Source organism: Podarcis filfolensis (genome assembly GCF_964270895.1).
Source record: "Podarcis filfolensis genome assembly, chromosome: 3".
Classification (NCBI taxonomy): Eukaryota; Metazoa; Chordata; class Lepidosauria; order Squamata; family Lacertidae; genus Podarcis; species Podarcis filfolensis.
Window position 1 is genome coordinate 4,761,060 of NC_139606.1, and position 23,358 is coordinate 4,784,417.

A 23,358-nucleotide genomic window follows, 5' to 3' on the forward strand; every position below is an offset into this window, starting at 1 on the left:
TGGGGCAGTAGTCCGTTACAGACTTCAGGCAGTGCCTATGGCAATAGCACTCACATTTAATTTGCAATCAATAAAGTTGTGGCCTTAATGTTGCCCATCAACCTTAATTCTGTGTCTGTGTGTAGTTATTTCATGGGGGGCTGGCTTGGGGCCTCAAGATGCAAAAAAAAAAAAAACCAGATAAAGTTAGGAGGTGGTCATGCAGAACCACTTCCAGTGATAGGACCAGGACCACTGGATAAGGTGAACCTGATGCACATCTCCTGGAGATGGTCCAGGAAGATACTGTGCTGAATGGCAGCAAAAGCTGGGAGATTAAGCAGAAATTGCAAGGGTATGCCCAGCTATCCATCTCCTGGGTAAAGGCTATCCCACCAGGGCAACAAAAGCAAGTTTGGTCACAAACTCTGGCCTGAATACAGTTTGGAATGTTTGTAGATAAATGATTTCCTTCAAGAAATGTCTGCAGCTGCTCAAAGGGAGGACAATTTCAACTCAGGGTGTGGTTATTTCTTTTTGGGAAGAGACTACTCTACTGCCTCCTTCAAAGTGGCAGGTCCTATCCCTTCATGCAAAGGTATGTTCATCACCAAAGCTTGGAGCCCCCCCTCACCTCAGCTAGCTTTAATGAGTGATGAAGGCTGATTCCACAATCAAAAGAACCATGACATCAAAGATATTAAAAGAAATACTATAAGAAAGGTTATTAGAGGAAAAAACTTATAGCATTACCTATAAAGTATTCAACATTACTGACCAAAGGGGTGAATTCCCAGAGATATTGAAATGTACATGAACCGGAACAGTTTGCTGGAACATCATTCACTGTAACCACAACCTAGAAAGTCAAAGGAAATTATTAGACAATTCTTTGTCATTTGTTTGATGAAAGAATTCATTTTTTTAATGGAAGCTTCTAAGTGCATTCTACTGAATGTGCAGAGATAACTCCTCCTGATAAGAAACACAGATGGTTAGAAGCCCCCTTCAGATCTTCTCACTTAAAGCAAGAAAGTTAGGTGTGGCCTAGGGGAACCCAGAAGGGCACACACCCCCGCCGCCTCCCCAGTTGGAGATCTCACGTGTTTTTTGGATGCCTGAAGGACGCTCTAGTGTCTACCAATTTTCACAAAATGAGAATATCCACAGCAAGGTAATTCATGGTCAGTTCTGTGATACGTTAAAACACTCAACGTTCATGAGATATGGTGTCTGTCCACTTCATACCTGTGTAAAGTTATTTGGGGTAGCAAGCATGTCTCCAAATATTGGACCAATAAAAACACCACCATCAAATACTACACGGTGTGTAATAGCTGGGCGCAAACCAGTGAGGTTTTCAGCAGACACCTTGAAGGGAAAAACGAAAACCGTCTTATGTATCCAAACATGGGAATAGTTTGCTAGACTAAACTGGTTATCACTAGAACTCCGATAATGGACACATAGGGACCCATGCAAAACAAATTCCTGTTTTTACCCTCCCTCCCTCCCTCTCAGTCAGTCGCCCATATTTTCTGGCTTCATGGAGCTGGTCCAAGTTCAGCTGCCTCTTCTGCCACCCCCTCTTCTTGACTGGCGGATCACCTTTGCCCTTCCCTCAGGGAAAAGAAAAGGAAGGCTTTTTGTAAATTAGCACTGTTTAAAATGTGGGGGTCTGGGGAGGAGTCATGATTGTGGGATATTTAAAGTGCAGCCAAACCAACAATTCCTGTTTTGTTAGCTAGGCACATGATAGGAGCTGAAGCTCACAGTTTTCCTGTAAACTTGCTAGAGAAAACTCTGTGAGAGACACTCCCGCTGTGCCCGTATGCACCCTCTGACTCTGTTTCCATCTCTTGCCGCTGTGCCATCAACACGAGAACGTCTACAAAGTCTGAGCTTGGAGCTCAGACTACATTTTAAGCTAGACTTAAGTATGTCTTCATGACTGAATTACCATTGTAAGCCTGCCTGAAGAAAGCTGCTGTATCTGTTCCTCTTCCGAGTGTGTAAATGTTATTTCTATCTTTTACAAGACTGTTTGTGCGGTTGTTATTTTAAGGGGCAGAAAAGGGGGAAATACCAGGAAAATCCAGTCTACCTTAAAGCATCCTGGATTACTTAAACTAAAAGGCTAAAACTCCCTATTTAAGCTTCCTTTTAAGCTGCAAAGGGATGGCACTGTGCTGAACTCACACACACGAGGAAGAAAGGGTAATATCTAATAAATATATCCTCTCCTAGTATCTATTGACAACCCAACAATGATGAGTCACAATCTCATGAAACTTGGGAAAAGCTACATTTTGTGCTTTAATTATATTTTGCATTACTTTTTAAATGTTGTGAGCTGCTTTGGGACACAATTTCTAGATGGAAAGCAGGGTAAAATAAAATACAGACGGAAAGAAAGCGCAGGTAGGAAGGATGAGGCTTGCTCAATGCCAGTTCAAGTACAGCCATAGTACAGCCATGCCTCCATGTCTGAGGATCTCCCCAATTTGGAAGCTTTTAATAAGTGGGCAGGTGCACCACCGCCGGCCATGTGCATTCTGAGGCAGCAGGGTCACATGAAGAATAAAGGCCGTCTCAGAGGCTAGGAAAGGACTGCACCGAGTAATTGCCTGATTGTTTGTTTGAGTTCCCTCTCCTGCCAAGGGAGCAAAGCACTGTTGATACATTCTGGTTGTACAATACATTTACAAGCATAGAAAATAGCAAGGCAAAAGGGGGTGAGATCGATGATAAATAAATTCTGGATTGAAGTAATAAAGGTCCAGGGCAAGAGCACATGTATAGGCAGAAACTGTGAATGAATTAATCTTGAATATAAAGAAATACTGAGCAGTCAGTTGGGTATATTTAAAAGATTGTCTTACACTGATGAAATTGGGTAAATCACCAATCATTGAGGTCCAGGTCAGTGTCCATATACTTTGATAACAATTGCTTGAGTCCTTAGATACCGAAAAGTCACTGGCATTCACATACTGAGCTGTGAAATTATCACTGTAGGCTTGCAGGAGCTTGCGGAGGTGATGGGCAGAGATGGATACTGGAATGCCTGGGGAAAGGATTATATAAAGTAACCTAAGTCAGTAACCAAGAAACCTTAGAGGAAGAATATGTGATTAAATAATGAAGTGCAAGTTTCATGAAATGCGAACATATTGCATGAAACTGGTTGATGTGTTTGGCATATTGAAAGGGCTTTTTTGGTGTCTCAGCAGCAACACAGCTCTTTAGGGCTAATCTAGACAAGTGATTTAGGTATGGAATTCTCTCAATCAGATAGAAAGTCGGGAGCTGGAGGAGGGAATGGCTAGAGAGAAGGTAGAGATCTGGTTTTAAAGCAAAGGGGTTGTGCAGTTGAGGAACACATTCCCTGTCCCCCAAAGCTTATTTTTCCCTTAGTTCCCATGCTCCAAGGACTGTTCTCCTAACAGGAGCTCTGAAACCAGAAGTGATCCTGAGAGAAAATTACTTAAAGACAGAGGCTGGATGAAGGTAAGTCACAGAGCAGCAGGGAAAGGGTTCTTTTTTAAACCAAAATCTAATCCCTAACCCCCCCCCCCCTTTGTGACATGACTGGAATAGTTTCATATTTAAATGCATGGAAGAGACACTTTTGTGATCTCTTTAACCCTGCATCTATCAAGTTTAAGTTTAGCTGATTTCTATGCCACTGTGCCCAACATGGCTCACAATCGGCATTAACCAAAATACAAAACATTTTTTAAAAATAAACCGTTCAAACAAGACAAAATAAGTGATTCAATAAGCATAGGACAAATGCAGTATTGCGGTGAAATATTCTAGAGTGAATAATAATGTGTAGAGAGCATAACCAGGAGTAACAGGCCAAGAAATAAATCTAAAGCTAGCCATGACTTCTTCCTGTAACTTCCAAAGATGGAGGCTGCATAGCCTCAGTTTACCTGGTATCACAGTATTGGGCAGATGGATTCGAAAGGTTCCTCCAAGAGGTGGGCTTGCAGCCTGTATTCTTTGTACGGTCAGATTGATTTGGGCCTCACCCACGTTCCCTCCTGCTCCTTCCCAAGGCACAGCTCCTCTGTGTGAGAATGAAACCATGTAAACAGATACAGCTTCAAACATTTCAGGAGGGCGCAGAACAATTCTGAAACCAATTCCTACCTCAGCAAGAAAAGAGGGAGAGTCTTGCAATAGTCGGCCATTAAGAAGGACACGTTATATACAGGCGAAGCACCAACCACTGACACGGATTCCACAAGATTCCCATGAGGACAAACTGGCTTTGGCTCTCTTTGAAAAACTGAAAAGGAAATCATTTTTGGATAATATCAGGGGACGGAACCAAGAGTCTCACTTCCTGTGGCAGTCACAGGTTGTGGTTCATGATCACGCTAGGAATAAGCATGGCAAACACACATTCGTACACTGGAACAAGCTATGACTTCATTTGGGGTAGGGAAAGGATCTCGTCTTCAGTTCCACTCAGTCCTTGCTGTTGGAATGCTATTCCTGCCATCAGTTAGGAAACACCCAAAGCACCCATGGGAGTTTGCCAGTGTTGGACTCCAACGTGGTGTCGGCCAGGCATCCAGGTCCCTCTGGGCAGCCAGGAGGAGGGGTTGATGCAAGGACAGACCCCTCCTCACTCCTCTTATTGGGGGGAGTCACCCCTTATGACGTGATCCTGCCCAATGTCATTTCCACCCAAAATCATGAAGAATTAAAGTATGCCTAACAAAGAGGGAATCACTGAATCCTTTTGTGACATCATAAACAGATACCAATTGAGGCATTTTGATGAGACTTTTTAGCCTGAAAGAGCTGAGCCTTCCACAAGGGCAGGTGTGAAAAATACTGGCATTATTTCCAGCTCTCCTAACCCATTATTAGGATATGGGTGAGCATCTTAAGTTACAACATTATAAAATGCACTGATTTTGCCACACATACAGTGGTACAAACCACAGAGGCAATGGCATAGAAAGGACACTGCGTGAAAAGTATACAGAACAAAAGAGACATACTGCAGATATCTCTTAATGTCCATAATATATTAGGAATGAATATTTATGGACCTGACCAACACGAGCTACCAGTGAATGGAGAGCTCTTATATATTCAAATGTGTATTCGCCTCGACTTTTCATCCCGCCTGAATTCTGAGTGCTCAGAAGGTTTTTGGAGCAGCCACACAGATTCTATTGTTCTTACAGAGCCACTAAAGCAGGCACAGGCAACCGCGGCCCTCCAGATGTTTTGGGACTACAACTCCCATCATCCCTAGCTAACAGGACCGGTGGTCAAGGGTGATGGGAGTTATAGTCCCAAAATATATGGAGGGCCAAGTTTGCCTATGCCTGCACTAAAGTATTCTGCTGACATAAAGATATTTTGAATGTAAAAAGACAATGTTACCTTGCTCAAATCCTTCCTGCAGAATAATTTTGGCAGACGATGGCTGTGTTTCACATTTTAAAGAAAGAAGATCCTCTAGCTCTCTCTGGAGCTGCAGATATTAAAAGAGGAATGGAAGAGCAAATAAGAGCAAAGCCATGCGCACAGGTGAATTTAGATAGGGGAAACAGCATGGGGGTAAGGGTTAAAACTAGGAGACAATGCCTTTTAAGGTTGTTTTTTTAAAAATCACCCTAAGCGACTTCATTTGAACATGTGAATACAGTTTCAGAGACCAATACATACAATGTCTTTTGCTCTACATTTATTGGGTTTTAAAAGGTGAGCATACTTTGCATACCCATTATTTCAATAGAAAGTGTGACTTGTAGGGAAACTTGTCACATAGAAAATCATAACCTAAGAGGCATAGCAAATACCATAGTTTATTTTCACAATCCAAGAGAAATCTTTGTATTCTGCATTTTTTTTACAATTTCTCATATAACAATGACAAAAATGAAATATCTTTTCTAGCAATTTAGAAGTTTCTGGTAATTTAGCTTTTGGAAAATATTCATGTATTGATTGTACAGCCATTCCTGAAACAATAAAATTTTAAATTGTGCTTTGCTCTTATCACCCATAAGAGCCTTTGCACTTGACAGGAATTGTACTGTTCTTCTATGTAACGGGGCATCAGAAAGCCACAATTTTATTACAGTTTTTGAAATATTTTGAAATATTTTTAAAATAAAATTATTATTATTATTATTATTATTATTATTATTATTATTAATTGAATTTATATACCCAGAGAATAGAAAACCACAAAATACATAATCAAAATAAAAACAACAACCCAAAAACTCCCCACCCCAAAAAAACACATTTTAAAAGGGCATACAAGCCTCAGCTGTCTAAACATCATGCCCTCTATTTAACCTTTGCTCTCTCTCTCTCTCTTTTTTAAAAATAATTTTTATTAAGTACAAATTAGAAAACATACATATTTACAACAAAAGAAAATACAAAGGAAAAAGAAAACACATATAACCAAGGAAAAAAATTAGAGAATACTTTGCCTCTTTTCATATTTACAGTTATTTATACCTCTATAAAATGCTATTCACAATAAAGGAGTGAAATGAAAGATATCAGAAAAAAGAAAAAAAGAACAAAGAAAAAATAAAGAAGTAAAAGAAAAGGATCATTGCTCTCTTAGTGGTCTGCCGTGCCCTGTCTGTGACCTTTGTCTCCTTCATCATACATTGTGCAAGGGGAAAGCGATGCAGTGGAAACAGGTGCCAAAATAACTTTGAACCTCCCCATGATTGCGTGATTGGAAGATGTAAAGGGCACAGCCCAAAATGTATCTGACTGGTTTTGCATATTGTGCTAATAAAAAGAGCTTCAGCAGAGCTAGCTGGCAGCTTGCCTGTGCACAGCTCACCTGCATTGCCAACTCCTGCCTCATGCCTTCACTTCACATACGATCCTCACAACACTTAAAGTAAGACAGTTAACAAACCTGGACAAGAGCACTGACTGAAAAGACCATGATCTTAGAAATGTTTGCAAGAAGACCAGAAGATGCCATAAATCAAATCAGACCACTGGTCCATCTACCCCCCTATCGTCTACTCTGATTGGTTGTGGCTCTCTAGGGTTTCAGACATAGGACAGTCCCGGCCTTACCTGGAGAGGTCAGGGATTGAAGCTGAAGTCTTTTGTATGCAAAACATGTGTCCTACCACTGAGCCATGACCTTCCCCAATATTCCGTGTTGAAAATCACATTTCATATCACAATATTTTCCTGACCCTTAAGTTATTGGTCCTGAGTTTATTACATTCAGAAGAGCCAAAAAGTCCCATGTTTAATTCCAAGCATCTCCAGGTAGGATTGCAAAGACTCCTGCCTGAAACCCAAGAGATCCACTGTCGTTGAAGGTCAAGAATACTGAACGAGATTGGCCCATACATAGCTGGATTTTGAGAATTTCTCCATGCTGATAAATGACGCTCAGAAAGTATCTTGTAATACCCTCCCAATGATTCTATAACCAAAAGGATTTATTGACCTGCAGCTGTAATTCGACTTACTTGTTCAGCTGTAATATTTGTTGACATAAGGTTGGTGGTGACATTGTCCCAGGCAAGTCTGAACCATCCTGTACCAGATAGTATCAGCATCTATAAAGCAGAAAGACCCTTGCAAAGTATGAGTATTTATTTCATAGTGGTATTAATATGGAAACTTGAAAAAATTATTTCATACATTGTAGAGTTGGAAGGGACCACGAAGACAACCTTTCACAGTTGTCACTTAGAGTTCCCAACATTCACCTTAACTACAACATCAATGTGATCGCTGTCATTGAAAATTAACTCCATAAAATCTGTAGACCCATTCTATTTAGCAGCCACTGAAAAAGCACTTCTAGAATTAAGTCAGTGGTTATTATATAATTCAGGCCAGCCATGAATCCTAGCACAAAGAAATACTAGTTTTGAATGTGATAATCCCATCAGATCCCTAGCTCTTCTATAGATTTTGCCCAACGAGGAACTCAAAGAGACTTGGAGACAACTCTTTCACAATCTTTTTTAAAAAAACAGCAACAATAAAGTTCCCATAAATTGTCTTATTCGGGAACCAGTGAACTAAATGTTTTCAACACGCGTTGATATTTCCTGGCTCAATCCATTTTTGATTACTTTTGAGTATGTGGTCAAATGGTCACAAACGTCAATCCACAGGGAACTCAACCAACATTTGTTCAGCAGTAAAAAAAACAGGTTTCCCACGAGAAAGCAGCAAGACCAAAAGGGGGGAAAACCCACCTCTCAGGAACATGACTAGAAATCACTTGAAATTGTGGGAAGGGCCCAGAATCACAACTCCTATGAATATGAGGCTCAGCTCACAACCATGAGACTAACCTGTACTTCAGGAAGCCTAACTGCACAGGCATGTATTTTGTGCTTCTCTCTGCGGTAGGTATTAACCACACTGGGATTCAGCCAAGTATTGTGAATCTGGACTCCAACTCTCATTCCATTCTTTGGCGACTTCCCATGATGCACAGCTTCCAGATAGTACACTGAACCACCAGTAAGCTCAAATTTCTCAGATTTTGGCTTCCAGGGATGGCTCCAGTTCTCCTCCCAATGCGCTGACCATTCAGGAATCCCAGCAGGAATAGATGCAATTTCCACCTGTTTTCAAGTAGGCGACAGCCGTTATTCATTGCATTTACACCCACCTTTTCCTGCAAGGAGCTCAAAGTGGCATGGACGGTTCTTTCCCTCCTCAATTAATCCCCAAATGTCATGACACTGGGTACCTGTCTTAATTTCAGCTGGTAATTAATTCCAGACAGCTGGAGATGCAACACTAAAAGCCTGGTTTCTAATACAAACTAAGCGCACCTGTAGGTGGTCAGAGTAGCCAGATGTGTATTTGGCTAAATAACAGATCTGTTACTTAGCTAACAGTAACCTGTGAATGGCTTGGAAGAAAAATGGGTTTACATCCCTCAATGAGGGAACGTAAGAGCTCTTAAGGTCGTTCAAAACATAAGCAGTCACATCAGCAGTCTGTCAAAGGAGCTTTCTAATTCCAGCTCATTTTGAAAATGAATGGCACTAAATATTAGGCAGAAGATCCATTGTGTTCATGAATTTGTCTTTTGGGGAATGGGCACCACTTTAACAAAACATCACCAGACTAGAATTTTGGATCATGCATGTCACACATTTTGACAGCACCTCTGAAGACAGGTGCTCATCCACACTGCACTTTCCAGGCACAAAACTGTGTTTTAATGCTCAGAAGCTATACTTCTATCCAGCTTGAATATCAAGAAAGTCACCTCTCAACTGTCCTCTCTCTAAGGGCGGATCTGCACTCTTGGATTATAATGTTAGAAATGTCATATTAAAATGTGACACTAGAGGGCGCTGCAGAGCAGTGAGCCACTGGCAAACTGCCATTAAACATTATAGAACATTATATTTAATAACATTTAAAAGATCAATGTAGATCCAGCCCAACTCTCTCTCCTGCTTTTCCTTTTCCCTTCCAAAGTGCTGACTCCGCCCACCTCTGGTGAGCTGCACCAGCAGCCAATCAGAGGGAGGCTACAGCTCGGCCCTCTGGTGGAATTCCGTGGCACTGCACCACCAAACTGGTCCAGCTGAGCTTTCCATCACAGAGGTTGATAATTTATTTTGATATCTGGTATATTGGTCTTGTCCAAAACCCTTTCATTCCAAAGAGGACAAGAAGCTGGAGGTTAACTCTCCTCATTTTTTATATTGTATGTTTTGTCAAAAGTATTGAGAGGCATGGTGAAAGTGCATACTACTTCTGTTGAACCACAACTGCAGAATACATTGCCACATGTCTAATGAGTTTTAGGACACTATTAAAGGCCTTCTCATTCAATTTCTTTCTGTTCCACCAAACCTTCCATGAAATTATTGGCGAAGCTGTTCAAACTGCTATTTTCTAGCCTGCATCATACATCACTTTAAACCATAGTTAAACTCAGCCAAACTCTTCCCCTGTTACACTGCTTTGAACTAAACCATGGGCTTAATGTTATGTCCAAACATTGGCTTAAGGCTTGTTTCTTTCCAAACGCTGAGCTTCCAACCAAGGTTTGCTCTTGGCTTATCACTTACAGTTTGTTTGGTGGAAACAAACCACAAGCTTGGTTTCAGACATAACACTAACCATGGCTCAGCTCCACGTAGCCCTGGAGGAGCAGAGTGCTCACAGCAGCATGCACCAGCACACTGCACATGCGCCTGTATATCAGTTCAAACTATGGTTTAAGGTAACAAGCAAACAAGGCTCCTGTAATCTGCTCCTTAACGTTTTGCTGGTCCATTTCTATTGGCTGCTAAATGGTTTTATGTATCATTTATGTGCCACAAATCAGTTTTAATGAACATATCAGAGTGCTCTGTAAATGACAGCTAAAGCCTTTATATATCAACCTTTTGGGCTCTTCCACACCTGCCCAATGTTCCTGGCCCTTCTTTTGGATTCTTTTAGCTTCTTTTAAATTCTTATAGACTTTTATATTCACCTTGTGTTTTAATACCTTTTAGCTTTCTAAAGCGCTTTTTAGATTTTAAATGCTGGTCTCTGACCGTAATAAAGATTTGTATTGTATTGTATGTGTCATTTTAATATATGGCATTTTGATTATTCAACTCAGATTTTTTTAAAAAGATGTTGTATACTCATTTTATAAAAATAAAATCTGACGGGCTAGGTGCATTTAGCCCTATTTTTCCTTCTGAAAACCAAAGGTACTGCCTACACATTTTCATATAGCAACATATCCTGAAGATCATGGTCACTACCCAAATGCAAGTGATTATTTCCTACAGTTTCTCAATCATGGAAAGAAGCAGAGTCCGCACATTCTCTATTATGTCTTGTCCATTTCAACAAAAAAAAGCTGGTGTAATGAATCAAAACATGGCTGGGACATTAATTCAAGTAGAAACCAGCATTTTCTCTGTATAATAATGGCGCCAATCCCAGTGATACCTTTAGAAGACCATTAATAGGGGCCCAAATATTGGCTCATTATAGGATGACCAGAATTCCAGAAATTCATTTTTATTTCAGCCATGACAACAGCTATTTCCCCCTCCTTCAACACAAGGCTAGATGGGTGGGACCTTACTGTGATTTCACCCTGAAGGAAATATCTCACAGTTAAGCATTATTACGTACTTCACTGGACTATTGTTCCACCCAGCCAATCACAGCACCCGGAGCCGGTCCCTCATTTGAATGCCTCCCACTATATAAGAGCACAGCTGGAGTGAGGTCACTGTCACTTGCAGTAGGACAGCTAAGCTGAAGGCAGAGAAACAGCAAAGCCATGTCTGCTGTCCAAAGACGTAGGAAGGCTTACTACCAGAGAAGGAGGCAGAAGAGATCCCGGAAGATCCTGAGCAGACGAAGGCGGCTACATTCCAGGCGAAAGAAGAAAGCGAGGACAAGACGCATAGTGAGGTATGCAAGGAGTCACTATCAAAAGAGGCGCCAGCCCATGTCCCGGTATTTTGACAGGCGGATGAGGGCCAACGTCCTTTCAGCCCACAAGGCCAAGCACACCATGTGCTCCCAGAGGAGTAAAGCCTACAGCAGGAAGCCCTCACGGATGGGCAGGCCAAGGAATAAGAAGCATTACACTCGGACTCGCTCAGGCCTTCTGCATGCCAAACTAAAGAAGAGGGCTGCGATCAAGGCTAAACTCAAGAAGGCCCTCAAGAAACATGCTAGGCGTACAGGTACTTCTGCTCTGAAGAAAGCCCAAAGAAAGCCACGTCGAACTGAGAATGATATTTTCTACAGTTTGGCCAACCCTTCCATGCCAAAAGCAGCGTCGCCATCAGAGGACCGGCAGACAAAGAAACAGTCTGTCCGCTTCACCACCCCTGGCAACCCAAAGAACAAGGAGATGGAGCAACAGGAAGATCTCTCCACTGATAACCAATCAAGCCAGCAAACAGTGACACCCAAGAAACGTGGCCGGCATGCAGGCACGTCTGTTTGCAAAAGCCGCTAAGCTAGAGGAACACCCACCACTCTTCTCAGAACAACAACCTGCAGGCCTCAAGGGGGGAATGGGAGAAGGGAAAGGGAAATCACCCCCCAGCCTGCTTTGAAGATCCCAGTATAAAGATCCTTTATACTTTATCCTTGAGGAGACCATCTGCACCCACAGCAATCCTAAACAGAAGTGATTTTGCTGAACAAATGAAATTAGTTTTATCAATGTCTGAAAAAAGATATTTGATCTTTTGCATGTTTTACGGGCAAGACAACCAACCAGAAGAAGCAATCCCGTGAGAGAACATTTCTTTATTAGCAAGAGATGAACAATCACTTTAACCGAAAACTAGAGAAAAGATTTGTCATCATTTGGTAAACAAAGGATCATTGTATCCAAGGTGTGCATTCCCCCAAGGAACATCTTAAAATACTAATAAAGCTGGATCTTTTGAAAAATGTGTGGTGGAATTCTCTCGGCTACTTAGGGACAGTTTAGGCAAGGGAGTGTTACATTTGAGAAGTCATAACAAATGAAGTTGCCTTGCATGTGGCAGATAAGTTATTTAGAATATATTTGTTTTCCTCCTTAAGCTAAAGCAATTTAAAAATCAGTTATCATCAGCTATTTCCTTTCTGGTTAGCAAATGATTCATAAGCACTGTGCTAGTAAGAGTGATTTGTCTTCTGAAGTGACAGTCTTACATCCGGTGTAGCACAGGAGTAAGTTAAAGCATGTAAATTTAAGCCCCTGGCTTAAATTTCACTTAGGCCAGGAATTAACTAGATAAAATTAGGCAACCTCCTCTTATTTCAGAGTCCAGCCCCAGCTCCTTGCTACAAGGATAGAATCATAGAATTTATAAAGTTGGCAGGGACCACGAGGGTCATCTAGTCCAACCCACTGAAACACAGGAATATTTTGCCCAACATGGGGCTCAAATCCATAGCCCTAGGTTAAGAGTCTCATGCTCTGAGCTATCCCAGCTGTCTACCAAAGTATTGTATGGGAAACAATTTGAACACTCAAAAAGCCCTATATAAATGTCAAGAAGCTGTAACATTCTACACAATTTACGTATATTTAACAAAGGGGGGGGGGAATCAACACAGATCCTGCTCTGGAAGTCTAAACAAAGGACAAGGCCAGCAAGTGCCACAATGCAAAGTTATAAGGATCACAGAATTTTAACTTTTACTTATAGTAATTTATGGTACTGGTACCTTGCTTTGGGGGTCTTTGGACAGGCTTAAATGCAAAGAAGCCTTGTCATCTGCCTGGATCCAGAATGTGTAATTATTTGTCTGTGGTGCCACAAAAAAACCACATAGTCGTGCCCTGGGTAACAAAACAAAAACATGAATGAAGCAAACTTCCAGACACATAACAGGCTTCCATTTCTGAGGAAAAGATGAGTTACGTGAATGACTTTAGTTATTACACAATCATTTTAAAAAACTTACCTTTATAGAACACCACTGAGACATATATGTTATCTCATCCCAGAATAAAATGTTAGCTTACTAAAGAATCTCCAAGAAACTACCTATAAAAACGATCCTTTCTTGCATAACTAGTGTTATGAAAATTAATAAACTCATTAGTAGTTGATTCTAAAAAATAAAATAAAAAGTAGGAAATGTAGCTCCCTATTGATTGCCTCCCCCCCTGCCCCCGGCAAATTTATTTACACATATGAAACTGACCAGGGAACCTCATGGCTCCTGCCAGTTCCACCTGTAGGTTTAGAAACAGCAAGTGTAAAAACTGAGAGGGAATGTTGTCTTCAGGTAGATTTCGTGAAAGTCAATCCGGTTTCTTTCCTTAAAAGTTATCAAATTTTCATCTAAGGAGATTGTTTCAGGTGCTCATTAAATCAGCACCAGAGAGCTACATCACAATTTCCAGAACCAAGGCACCTTTCCAATATATGTTTTCATTCTATTGGGTAAATGTTTGGATAGGATATTAAAGACCTTTGGGGAGATTTTGCCATTTCTTCCATAAAGTGAATTTCTCTTTTCCCACAACATTGGTCAGCCATATTTTTTCTCTGTTCTAAATATTCAAATACAATGAACATCTATGGAATCCCATATTCTGTCTGTGAAGATTCTGCAGCTGAGCCAATTCTGTCTGGGTCATGTGCTATGTCAATAAATGCTAAGGAAAGATGCTCACATTTTATGGTTTTATATCTTGATTTTATTCTGTGAACCACCCTGAGACCCCCATGTATAGGGCAGTATATAAATTCTAATAATAATAATAATAATAATAATAATAATAATAATAATAATAATAATTGCCATTGTGATTCCCTACCTATCTAGTACTGTAGGAATGAAACCACCTGGGACGAGAATTACACCAATATAATTGGGATACTTGGTTGCAGGTATTTTTCCCAGTCAATAAAGACAGACACTGGGTTCTCTGAGGAAGGTCAGATATATTTATCTGCGCGGGGGCTACAGCGGGATCTCTCCCAAAGGCTGAGCCCCTTCTTGTTCTCTGAGGTTGCCTTTTATAGTATGGGGCAAACAACTTCTTACAGGCTTACTCAAGCAGGCAGAAAAAGCGGAACTTTACTCATGCAGGCAAGAGAAACAGAACTTGTTTTAGCTTTCCCCCCTCCTGTCCTGTCTGCCCCAAACTGCGAGCATGTGCAGATTTCTTGCCCAACCTGCAAACCTGCAAGTTTAAAAACAGACACAGTTAGCTCATCCCTTCTGACTGACTTTCTGACCTTCTAGCATAGACATCTTACTCAGCACTCCTACTAATTCTGGAGTGGGAGGGGGTTGAGATAATCTCAGTTTGGGCCTTCTATCAACTTCTCCCCCTTTCCCCCCAGTAGTCAGTACCTTCTAGATAGTTTCAGTACTCAAATGTTACCAGAGTGTACTGGGTCCATGGGGAAGTAGCAACGTCCCATCTAAGTACGAATAGGCTTTCAGCTTTCATTCAGCCAGCTGGTATGGAGGTGTTTATGAAAATGCAGGAAATTTGACTATCAACTGCTCACCTATCAATCCAGACTCACTTGAAACTTTGCATGAAAAAACATTGGCTCATACTTAGGCTGTGCACACACTCCTTCCTTCTATGTATCCAGCGCACTCCCACGCCTGGTTTGGGAACCGGCGTGCTGCACACATGGCATTAGCCACAAACCCATACTTATCCTGTGGTTTCTTGTGAAATATTGCTTTATATACCTTTTCCCCAAAACCAGCTTCAATCCAAACTGAGAAAAAGAACAACTTAGCTGTGTTTTAACCTGGTAATGTGTTCAGGGAAAGGGGCCTCTCTCTAACCAAGAAATCTCAAATTAATCTCCATGTTCTTTAGAGGAAGCCATGACAGTTAAGCTGCATGTAACACTCATTGTGGATTGTAAATATATCCCAAGTTCCTGTAAAAAGAACTCCACTAAAATAGTGTGAATTGTAGTACACACCAGAGTCCTTAAAGAACACTGATTACCTGAATGTTTGTTGGCTCCCAAACTGGGAATCTAACGGAGAACTGGCATTAGGGACAAACTGCCAGCGGTACCCAGGAGCTGCTTCAGTAAAATCTGTGTCTGATCCATCCCAAACCTCAAAAAGAAGCCCTCTGTTTCCTGAGAAATTGGGGAACAAGAACTTTATCATCTGCAATGAATGGGTTAATGCATCACAACAGAAATGGACATCACAACAACAGCAGGTTTTGGCTAAGTAGGCAGAGTCTTAATTTTGCAAGTGAACAAATGATCTTGAATCCTACAAATCCATGGCTTTGATCATTTAATTATGTTAATACAATAAATATGAAGCTAATGCTGAAACATCAACCAATTGCGAGGGAAGCTACCACTTGGATGCGCCACAATAAAAGTGCACCTGGTTTAGGGCCATTGAGTCTTCTGTGCACACCAACAGCTCCAGTTGTACAGATGATCTTTCGTGGAATAATGTGCTTAATTTGGCAGGGACTGCCTGTTGAGTGGGAAGAGAAGCATGAATGAGAAGGATATCACTTCAGAGCAAAATGCCAGTCCAAGCTTCTTAAAGGATCACCAGCACGGACATACCTACCACATGCTTCAAAGGAAATGAACACATGTTGTGGCATACCTCCAGAGAAATTCACATTTCCAGAACCATGAAGACTGATTTCAACATTATTACCTGCAACTGTGACCTGCACAGGTGTATCAAAGAAGTCTCCTGTGATGGTGAGATCGGTTCCACCACCCAGGCTCCCTGCAGCTGGAGACACTGAAAATATTTCTGCAGAGGAAGTGAAATAATTGAAATTTAGTTCCATTTAGATGTAGGTTAGCTAAAGTAAAATGGGACAACCACGTACTGGTTTTATATCACATAGACTCTGTCTTGCACCAAAACAACCCCAATCCATGCCCAAAAGTAATTATTCACATTAGACACATTTGTTCTGAGCTGCAGGTTTTGGGAACTTTGCAAAATTCCAACTAACTGGGAAAGGTGTAAAGCAAATAAAAGAATAATGGTTTGGGCTGCAGGACAATGGTGATCAGGTTTAAAATCTCAATCTAGAAATTAATCCCCCTTTCTCCAGCAGATACAAACACACACAAGCACACAGTGTTTTAATCATAACACAAACCTCCAGTTTCATGCTATACAAAAGGTTTGTGCTCTCTGTTAAGTTGTGGGCGAACATATCAGACGACACAGCGATTCTTCAAACAGCTCTTCTTTATTCTGAGGCCAGGACTGAACTGAGCTGAAGGGTTCAGTCAGCCTGCTTATATAGAGCTCCAGTACCTTGTTACTGTAACAACTTTCTAAAACTATCCAATCACTGAATGTCACTTTCGATCCTTCATTTGCATAACTATCTACAGTATCCCCCTGCTGGCCCAGGGTGAGAACTTCAGTACATAACACTCTCCTTCTCCTCTCTTCTTCTCCAGCAGGAGGGAAATCTAACTTTTGCTTTCATTTTCAGCTAATCACAGAACTGTGGTTAGTGCTAAATGTGGTTAGGGCACAGATAGGCAACCAATTTTCAGCTGAAAGACCAGTTTTCTCAGGGATAATCTGTCAGGAGCTGCATACCAGCAACGGGAGAGGGGAGATCTGGAGTAAAAACTGGGCAGGTCCAGAACCAAAAATGAGCAAGGACAGAGTCGAGGGTGAGTGAAGCTGCCCCTGTTCCCTCTCTTCTCCCCCCACTTTTTCTGTTTCATTATCCTTTTCTACACAAATAATTACAGCAGATTTGTAGACTGAAATGGCAGTGGGGTTAATTCCAGAATCCTCTTCAATGAAAGACTGCAGGGCAATATACCTGAGAATGTCTGGTACAGGAAAAGGTCCTGTTTTGCGCTGATAAGCCAAGCATCCTTGTTCACCACTGACCTGCAACACAAAAGTGAGTGAGTGAACAACAGAAGGAAATTAAGACTGGAATATGTAAGATATTCCAGTGCAGAGTGAAAAAAGTAAATGTGTGCAGAGCTGCAATGAGCTAGTTGTTCGGGGAACGCTTTCATCACTCACCCCGTATGTCATGGGAATCTGCTGCATTATTGGCCTCCAGAGGGCGAACTTGGTTATTCATTCATTCACTCACTCATGAATTGCTTCCCATGAAATATCCTGAAGCTATTTAACAATAGCAAATTTAACAATAGCTATTTAACAAAGGTCCTTATAGTTAAAGCCATGGTTTTCCCAGTAGTGATGTATGGAAGTGAGAGCTGGACCATAAAGAAGGCTGATCGCCAAAGAATTGATGCTTTTGAATTATGGTGCTGGAGGAGACTCTTGAGAGTCCCATGGACTGCAAGAAGATCAAACCTATCCATTCTTAAGGAAATCAGCCCTGAGTGTTCACTGGAAGGACAGATCGTGAAGCTGAGGCTCCAATACTTTGGCCACCTCATGAGAAGAGAAGACTCCCTGGAAAAGACCCTGATGTTGGGAAAGATGGAGGGCACAAGAAGAAGGGGACAACAGAGGACGAGATGTTTGGACAGTGTTCTCGAAGCTACGAACATGAGTTTGACCAAACTGCGGGAGGCAGTGGAAGACAGAAGTGCCTGGCGTGCTCTGGTCCATGGGGTCACGAAGAGTCGGACACGACTAAACGACTAAACAACAACAATTTAACAATAAGAGCATCGACACTAGACTATATATAACACTGAGGCAAAAATCTCCCCTTTGAAGGATTGTTGGAAAAGGACTTCCGTAGGTGACAAAAAGGCAATTGTGACAGTGTCTACATGATACGAAATGGGAGGTTATGTGCCACCACACTATAAGTCCAATTCCTACACCCCATGGAACGGACTTCCTGATGAGATAGAATCTGCTGGAAGATCAGCTAGGTGAGACTTGTCTTTAAGCTCACACTGCTAAAATTGAGCTTACACTCAATGTATGTGTCAAAATAATTTGTTCTCCTTGCTCCCCCTTCCAAAAATTGATTTTGCTGGAACTCCAGATGAAAAATAAAATAGTGGATTTCTGTCTTGATATGGTTCCAGAATCCACCAAGCTGAAACCAACTAGAAAGGGCTCATGTGGCTCATGTTAAGACTGGCTCATATATAAGCTGAGCCATCCCCACCACACACACACAGAGAGAGAGAGAGAGAGAGATCAGAACATGGCATCCCATGTTGAATGGTCTCTTTAAATGTGAAGGTTCATTATTGTTCCACAAGATGTGTATGTCTTTAAGGGCCAGCTGTGAAACAGTATAGCAGGTACTGCTAAGTTGTGTTAATTAAGCTGTGTCAGCAATTGGGTATAGTATATAAAGAGCAGCACCTAGCTCTCACAGTACCCTGGTGGATCATGCTTGTGGATATATTTAATGTACAAGGAGTTTTTGTTTTTGTTATTAAAACCTTGATAAAGTTATTTTTGAGTTTCTTGTAATGCGTGGTCTCCCCAGCAAGCTTTCTGCAGCGCAACTAAACTGCAAATAGCCAACATCCCAACCATGTACAAATGGCAATTTCATGCAACCACAACAGGGGACTCTCCTGGCCATGCAAAATCAGTGACAACCCAGGGATCAGGAAAATGCAGGAGTTCACACCATTTCTGGCTTTCAAAGGCTGCTCTCACAAGTCCAGAGAAAACCCTCCCACCTGTGCACAGCTAGCTCTTTGCAGTCAGGGAGTTTGAGGCATTAAATTATATTTGGCTGCCAAAGACTTTGCAGCCAAGCCCTGCACAGCCCAATATGTCCCCTGGAAGGGATACCCCTGAACTTCAAAAGGCATCTTTGCAGTTAGTGGTTAGCTACAGCTTTGAAAGACGTTGGTGCAAGGCAAGTTTACAAAGACAGGTGACTGTTTGCCTCCTACCAGCTGATTTTAGAATTTTAGCATCTTTAAATCTTGAAATGAATGGATGCATTGTTCTCCATGGATTTCAGTGGGAAGATTTAATGACATTGCAGCTCCCCAAACGTCTCATAGGGGAGAAGCACCAGTCCACCCGTGGAAAGGAAACACTTGTCCCACCTGCTCAGTGATGAATTGTTAGTTCTCCTCCACTTGCCATTCGGGGGCTGGGTGGGAAATGCCAGGTACAATTTGGGACTTTCTAATGCTCATCTCTACCTTAAGGTGAGCATCAACAAGCTCTCAAAGCATATTTTCAGACCCAGACTCAGGAAACGTCACTGACACCTTGAATGCTGACTTCTGAATACAACCACTTTCCAAAGCAAAGCAGAAGGTATACATGCATTTAAATAGTACTTATATGAAAAAGAAAGCATTCAGAAACACAACATAACTATAAAATTAGCCATTTAAAAAAAAAACTTATCCCTTACTTACTTTCCTTTGTTAAACACTGTAAAGCTAACATTATGTGACCCTGTAAGAAGAGAAAAAGCACACATCTCAGTGCAAGAATGTGAATCATTTCATGTACATACAGAGTTAACTAACGTGCCTCAGTGCTCTGAAATGCCCATGTCTTTTGCACCCAGTTCAAAACCATCATCAGCCACCTGACAAGCTGCTGTTTCTGCTCCATTTCCCCCCCAAACCACACCTCGTGCTTCTTGGGAGGAATAGCTCTTGCTAGGAGTGCCTGTTCTCTATAGCTTCAGCAAGACATTCACTGTGATACACTTGTTGCTTACAGTTGGTGCTATGTACTGAAGTTCTCACCCTGAGCCAGCAGGGGGATATTGTAGATAGTTATGCAAATAAGGGATCGAAAGTGACGTTCAGTGATTGGATAGTTTTAGAAAATTGTTACAGTTACATTGTACTGGAGCTCTATATAAGCAGGCTGACTGAACCCTTCAGTTCAGTTCTGTTCTGGCCTGTGAATAAACAAGAGCTGTTTGAAGAATCGCTGTGTCGTCTGATATGTTCACCCACAACTTAACACTTGGTATATCGTGGCTGCCAAAAGTGTGAGCTGGGGGAAAATGCCCCAAGTAGCAAGAACAAAGAGAAAATGAATTTGTAAGCAGCTCACACCTTTTTGAAAAGAGAATGGCCATACCGCCCCTACCCCCAACGGTAGCCTTTTTTATATTAGCCTTCTTGATTTTTATGTTACTGAATAAAATCAAGATTGCATGTTATTTCCCTGCTTTCCACTGACCAATATGGTTCCCTTCCACTCGGCATGCTACAGTTCCCAGACCGTGATCGACTTGAATGGGATATCTGCAAACAAAGGAAAATAAAATACAATGAACCATGAAGATGCATTGGGGCAAAGGAAAGGAGATAGAACATATTTTGTGAAGCTGAGCTGAGGACTGTTCATTCACTTCAAAGACAGGAAAGGACTGAATATGTTGTGCCAAATCCAAACCCATCACATCAAATGCTCAGCAAGTGATGTCTGAACATCCATTGAGAAATTTAGTTTTGCCCGCCCTGTTAATTTTGTGTCCCACTCTCCAATTTGTGTTGTCATTTGTCCCCATGAAGACTGACTGAAGGTGGTAATAGGTTATTGAGAAACAAATACTATTTTGTGAATGAATGTGCATTCCTTAGGTTCTAAAGGCCACAGCATACTTTTGATTTTTAGTGCTCCCCATCAAAATGCTTTAAATATAAACATGAAAATGTAGTCTAGGGACACAACGTAGCTTCAGCACATGAACTCTGACAACAAATATTGATTCACCTGCTTTAAACCTAATAAAGAAAACAACTAGGAGAACTATCTGTCCATTTTTTGTGTGTTTTAGAAGCATTTGCAGCAGCTCAGGAACTGGGTCTCTAATGAAGAACTGAAATTACCGCATCTCAGACTTGGATCATCCACCCATGAAATTGGGAGGGGTGGAAATCACATTGAATAGGGACAGGGAGCCCAAATATGGGTACTGAATCAGCTCTAAGTTATTCTGCCAGAGGGCATGACTAGAAAAAGCTTTTAAATTGTATAATAAAGTTAATACTGGACCTGTTTTCTTTTGTTTTAAAGCCAGAAAAGTCACAGCCTAGCCTTGGAACTTTTAAATAATGATTCATTAAAATACCTAACAGGCCAGCTTCACTGTCTTCCTGTTTCAAAACAGAGGTCTTTACATCAAAAAGCAGCAGGAGAGGGCTTGATCGATTGACCTCATTGTGTTTGAATTATTGCATGATGCGATACCACTAACAACCTCACTCCTCTCAAGGACATGCATATACTCAGATACCACAACCAAAGCAGAGTTCACAGGAACCATCATTCAGAACCCAAACCATGCTTTGAGTTTCTAACTGCACAGCTAAACAGTGATTTCGACTTCCTAATCTGCTTTCATTTTCTACCTTCTCAGTGGTCTATTCTGGAGGCAACTGCAACCATGGCAGTAACAGAGTTACTGTGACACTAATCCAACACTAGAAATTGTGACAGCAGGGACCCCTTCTAAACCAAGGATAGGCACTTCTCCATTTAGTTAGGCATTCAGTACTTCCTTGGCTGCCACGCTCTTGCATCCACACCTTTGTAAGGCAGGAGGATGGGAGCAGAACAACTTGGCTCCTCCCACGTGACCTCCTTGGTCGCACACGTAAGACTTTATGGTCCCCCTTGGACACAGGCTGCCCCACCAAGCCCAGGGGCTACCAGCTGCCACAGACTGGCTGGTATTCTTGCTGTCACCATGGCAGCAGCAGAAAGGAAAAGAAAAATACTGTGTGGCCACGCTGAATGGCTGCATGGGAGGAGCATGAGTCAGGTAGTGAGGGCCCTTGACTCTGGTGCTGGTCTTGGACACATATAAACAAACACTCACACACATATTTTAATGAAGGTACGTGTGAGAAAACAAAGGGTGAATGCACAAAAAAGGTATCACATGTACAAATTCACATCCATAAATTCAGACAGAAAACTGCTTGTATAATCATTGAAATAATCATTTGGACCAATTTTGTACCTGAGGGTAGGGATGGAAGGACAGAAATTATATTTCATTGGCATCAAAACTATTAGTGTGCCTTCCCTAATTTATACGAGCCCCAAATATGCTGCACCATTATAAGCTTTGTGAATCCTCATAGCAAAAAAGCATTGCAATCAAAGGTGTGAGGAGCAACTTACATGCTGCGCATCTGCTTATTGGCAAGGGAACAAATGGTTATCCATCCATCTCTTTCTGCCTCGAGGATAACAGGGCTGGGGCAGAGAGAGGGGAGAAGCAATGCTAGTTCAAGGCAACCCATAATAATGCAAGTCCACAATACATTTCTCTCCCCCATGCACAGTAACAATCCAAATGTATTATTTAATCATAGCCAGGGTTGGGACAGGGGCAGGCTTTGGAAATCTTTCGTAATATGGCACCCTGTGCAAGGCCAAAATATGGCAACCCCAAATGGATCTTCTCAATTTTGCACCCCCTTGGCTCAGTGCCCTGTGCAGGGGATCCATTCGCACCACCCTAAAACCAGCACTGGTCAGGTTGCGGGGCCTGTTCTTGTTCTCGGAGTGCATCTCCCACCATGGCTGGCCATTGGCCATTCTGGCTGGGGCTGGGCATGTTATGAGGAACGGCTAAGGGAGCTGGGCATGTTTAGCCTGGAGAAGAGGAGGTTAAGGGGTGATATGATAGCCATGTTCAAATATATAAAAGGATGTCACATAGAGGAGGGAGAAAAGTTGTTTTCTGCTGCTCCAGAGAAGTGGACATGGAGCAATGGATCCAAACTACAAGAAAGAAGATTCCACCTAAACATTAGGAAGAACTTCCTGACAGTAAGAGCTGTTCGACAGTGGAATTTGCTGCCAAGGAGTGTGGTGGAGTCTCCTTCTTTGGAGGTCTTTAAGCAGAGGCTTGACAACCATATGTCAGGAGTGCTCTGATGGTGTTTCCTGCTTGGCAGGGGGTTGGGCTCGATGGCCCTTGTGGTCTCTTCCAACTCT

General features: G+C 41.8%; 1 protein-coding gene across 2 annotated transcripts in view; it reads right to left on the reverse strand.

The window, feature by feature from the left end:
• The window catches only part of PKHD1 (PKHD1 ciliary IPT domain containing fibrocystin/polyductin), a 238,340-nt gene that overhangs the window by 199,793 nt on the left and 15,189 nt on the right, over positions 1 to 23,358 (reverse strand). Inside the window, exons 8-23 of one of the 2 annotated variants that reach the window (XM_083606347.1) lie at positions 22,537 to 22,611; positions 20,584 to 20,648; positions 19,800 to 19,839; positions 17,285 to 17,355; positions 16,138 to 16,239; positions 15,850 to 15,945; positions 15,449 to 15,587; positions 13,183 to 13,297; positions 8,319 to 8,594; positions 7,479 to 7,568; positions 5,395 to 5,485; positions 4,141 to 4,279; positions 3,921 to 4,057; positions 2,862 to 3,046; positions 1,228 to 1,350; positions 733 to 838 (exon numbers count right to left, since the gene is read on the reverse strand). In XM_083606347.1, the coding sequence (XP_083462473.1) occupies positions 733 to 838; positions 1,228 to 1,350; positions 2,862 to 3,046; positions 3,921 to 4,057; positions 4,141 to 4,279; positions 5,395 to 5,485; positions 7,479 to 7,568; positions 8,319 to 8,594; positions 13,183 to 13,297; positions 15,449 to 15,587; positions 15,850 to 15,945; positions 16,138 to 16,239; positions 17,285 to 17,355; positions 19,800 to 19,839; positions 20,584 to 20,648; positions 22,537 to 22,611 (1,850 nt within the window). Of the gene's footprint in view, positions 1 to 732; positions 839 to 1,227; positions 1,351 to 2,861; positions 3,047 to 3,920; positions 4,058 to 4,140; positions 4,280 to 5,394; positions 5,486 to 7,478; positions 7,569 to 8,318; positions 8,595 to 10,944; positions 11,010 to 13,182; positions 13,298 to 15,448; positions 15,588 to 15,849; positions 15,946 to 16,137; positions 16,240 to 17,284; positions 17,356 to 19,799; positions 19,840 to 20,583; positions 20,649 to 22,536; positions 22,612 to 23,358 lie in introns of those variants that run through there. The other variant, XM_083606348.1, reaches the window with a different exon arrangement.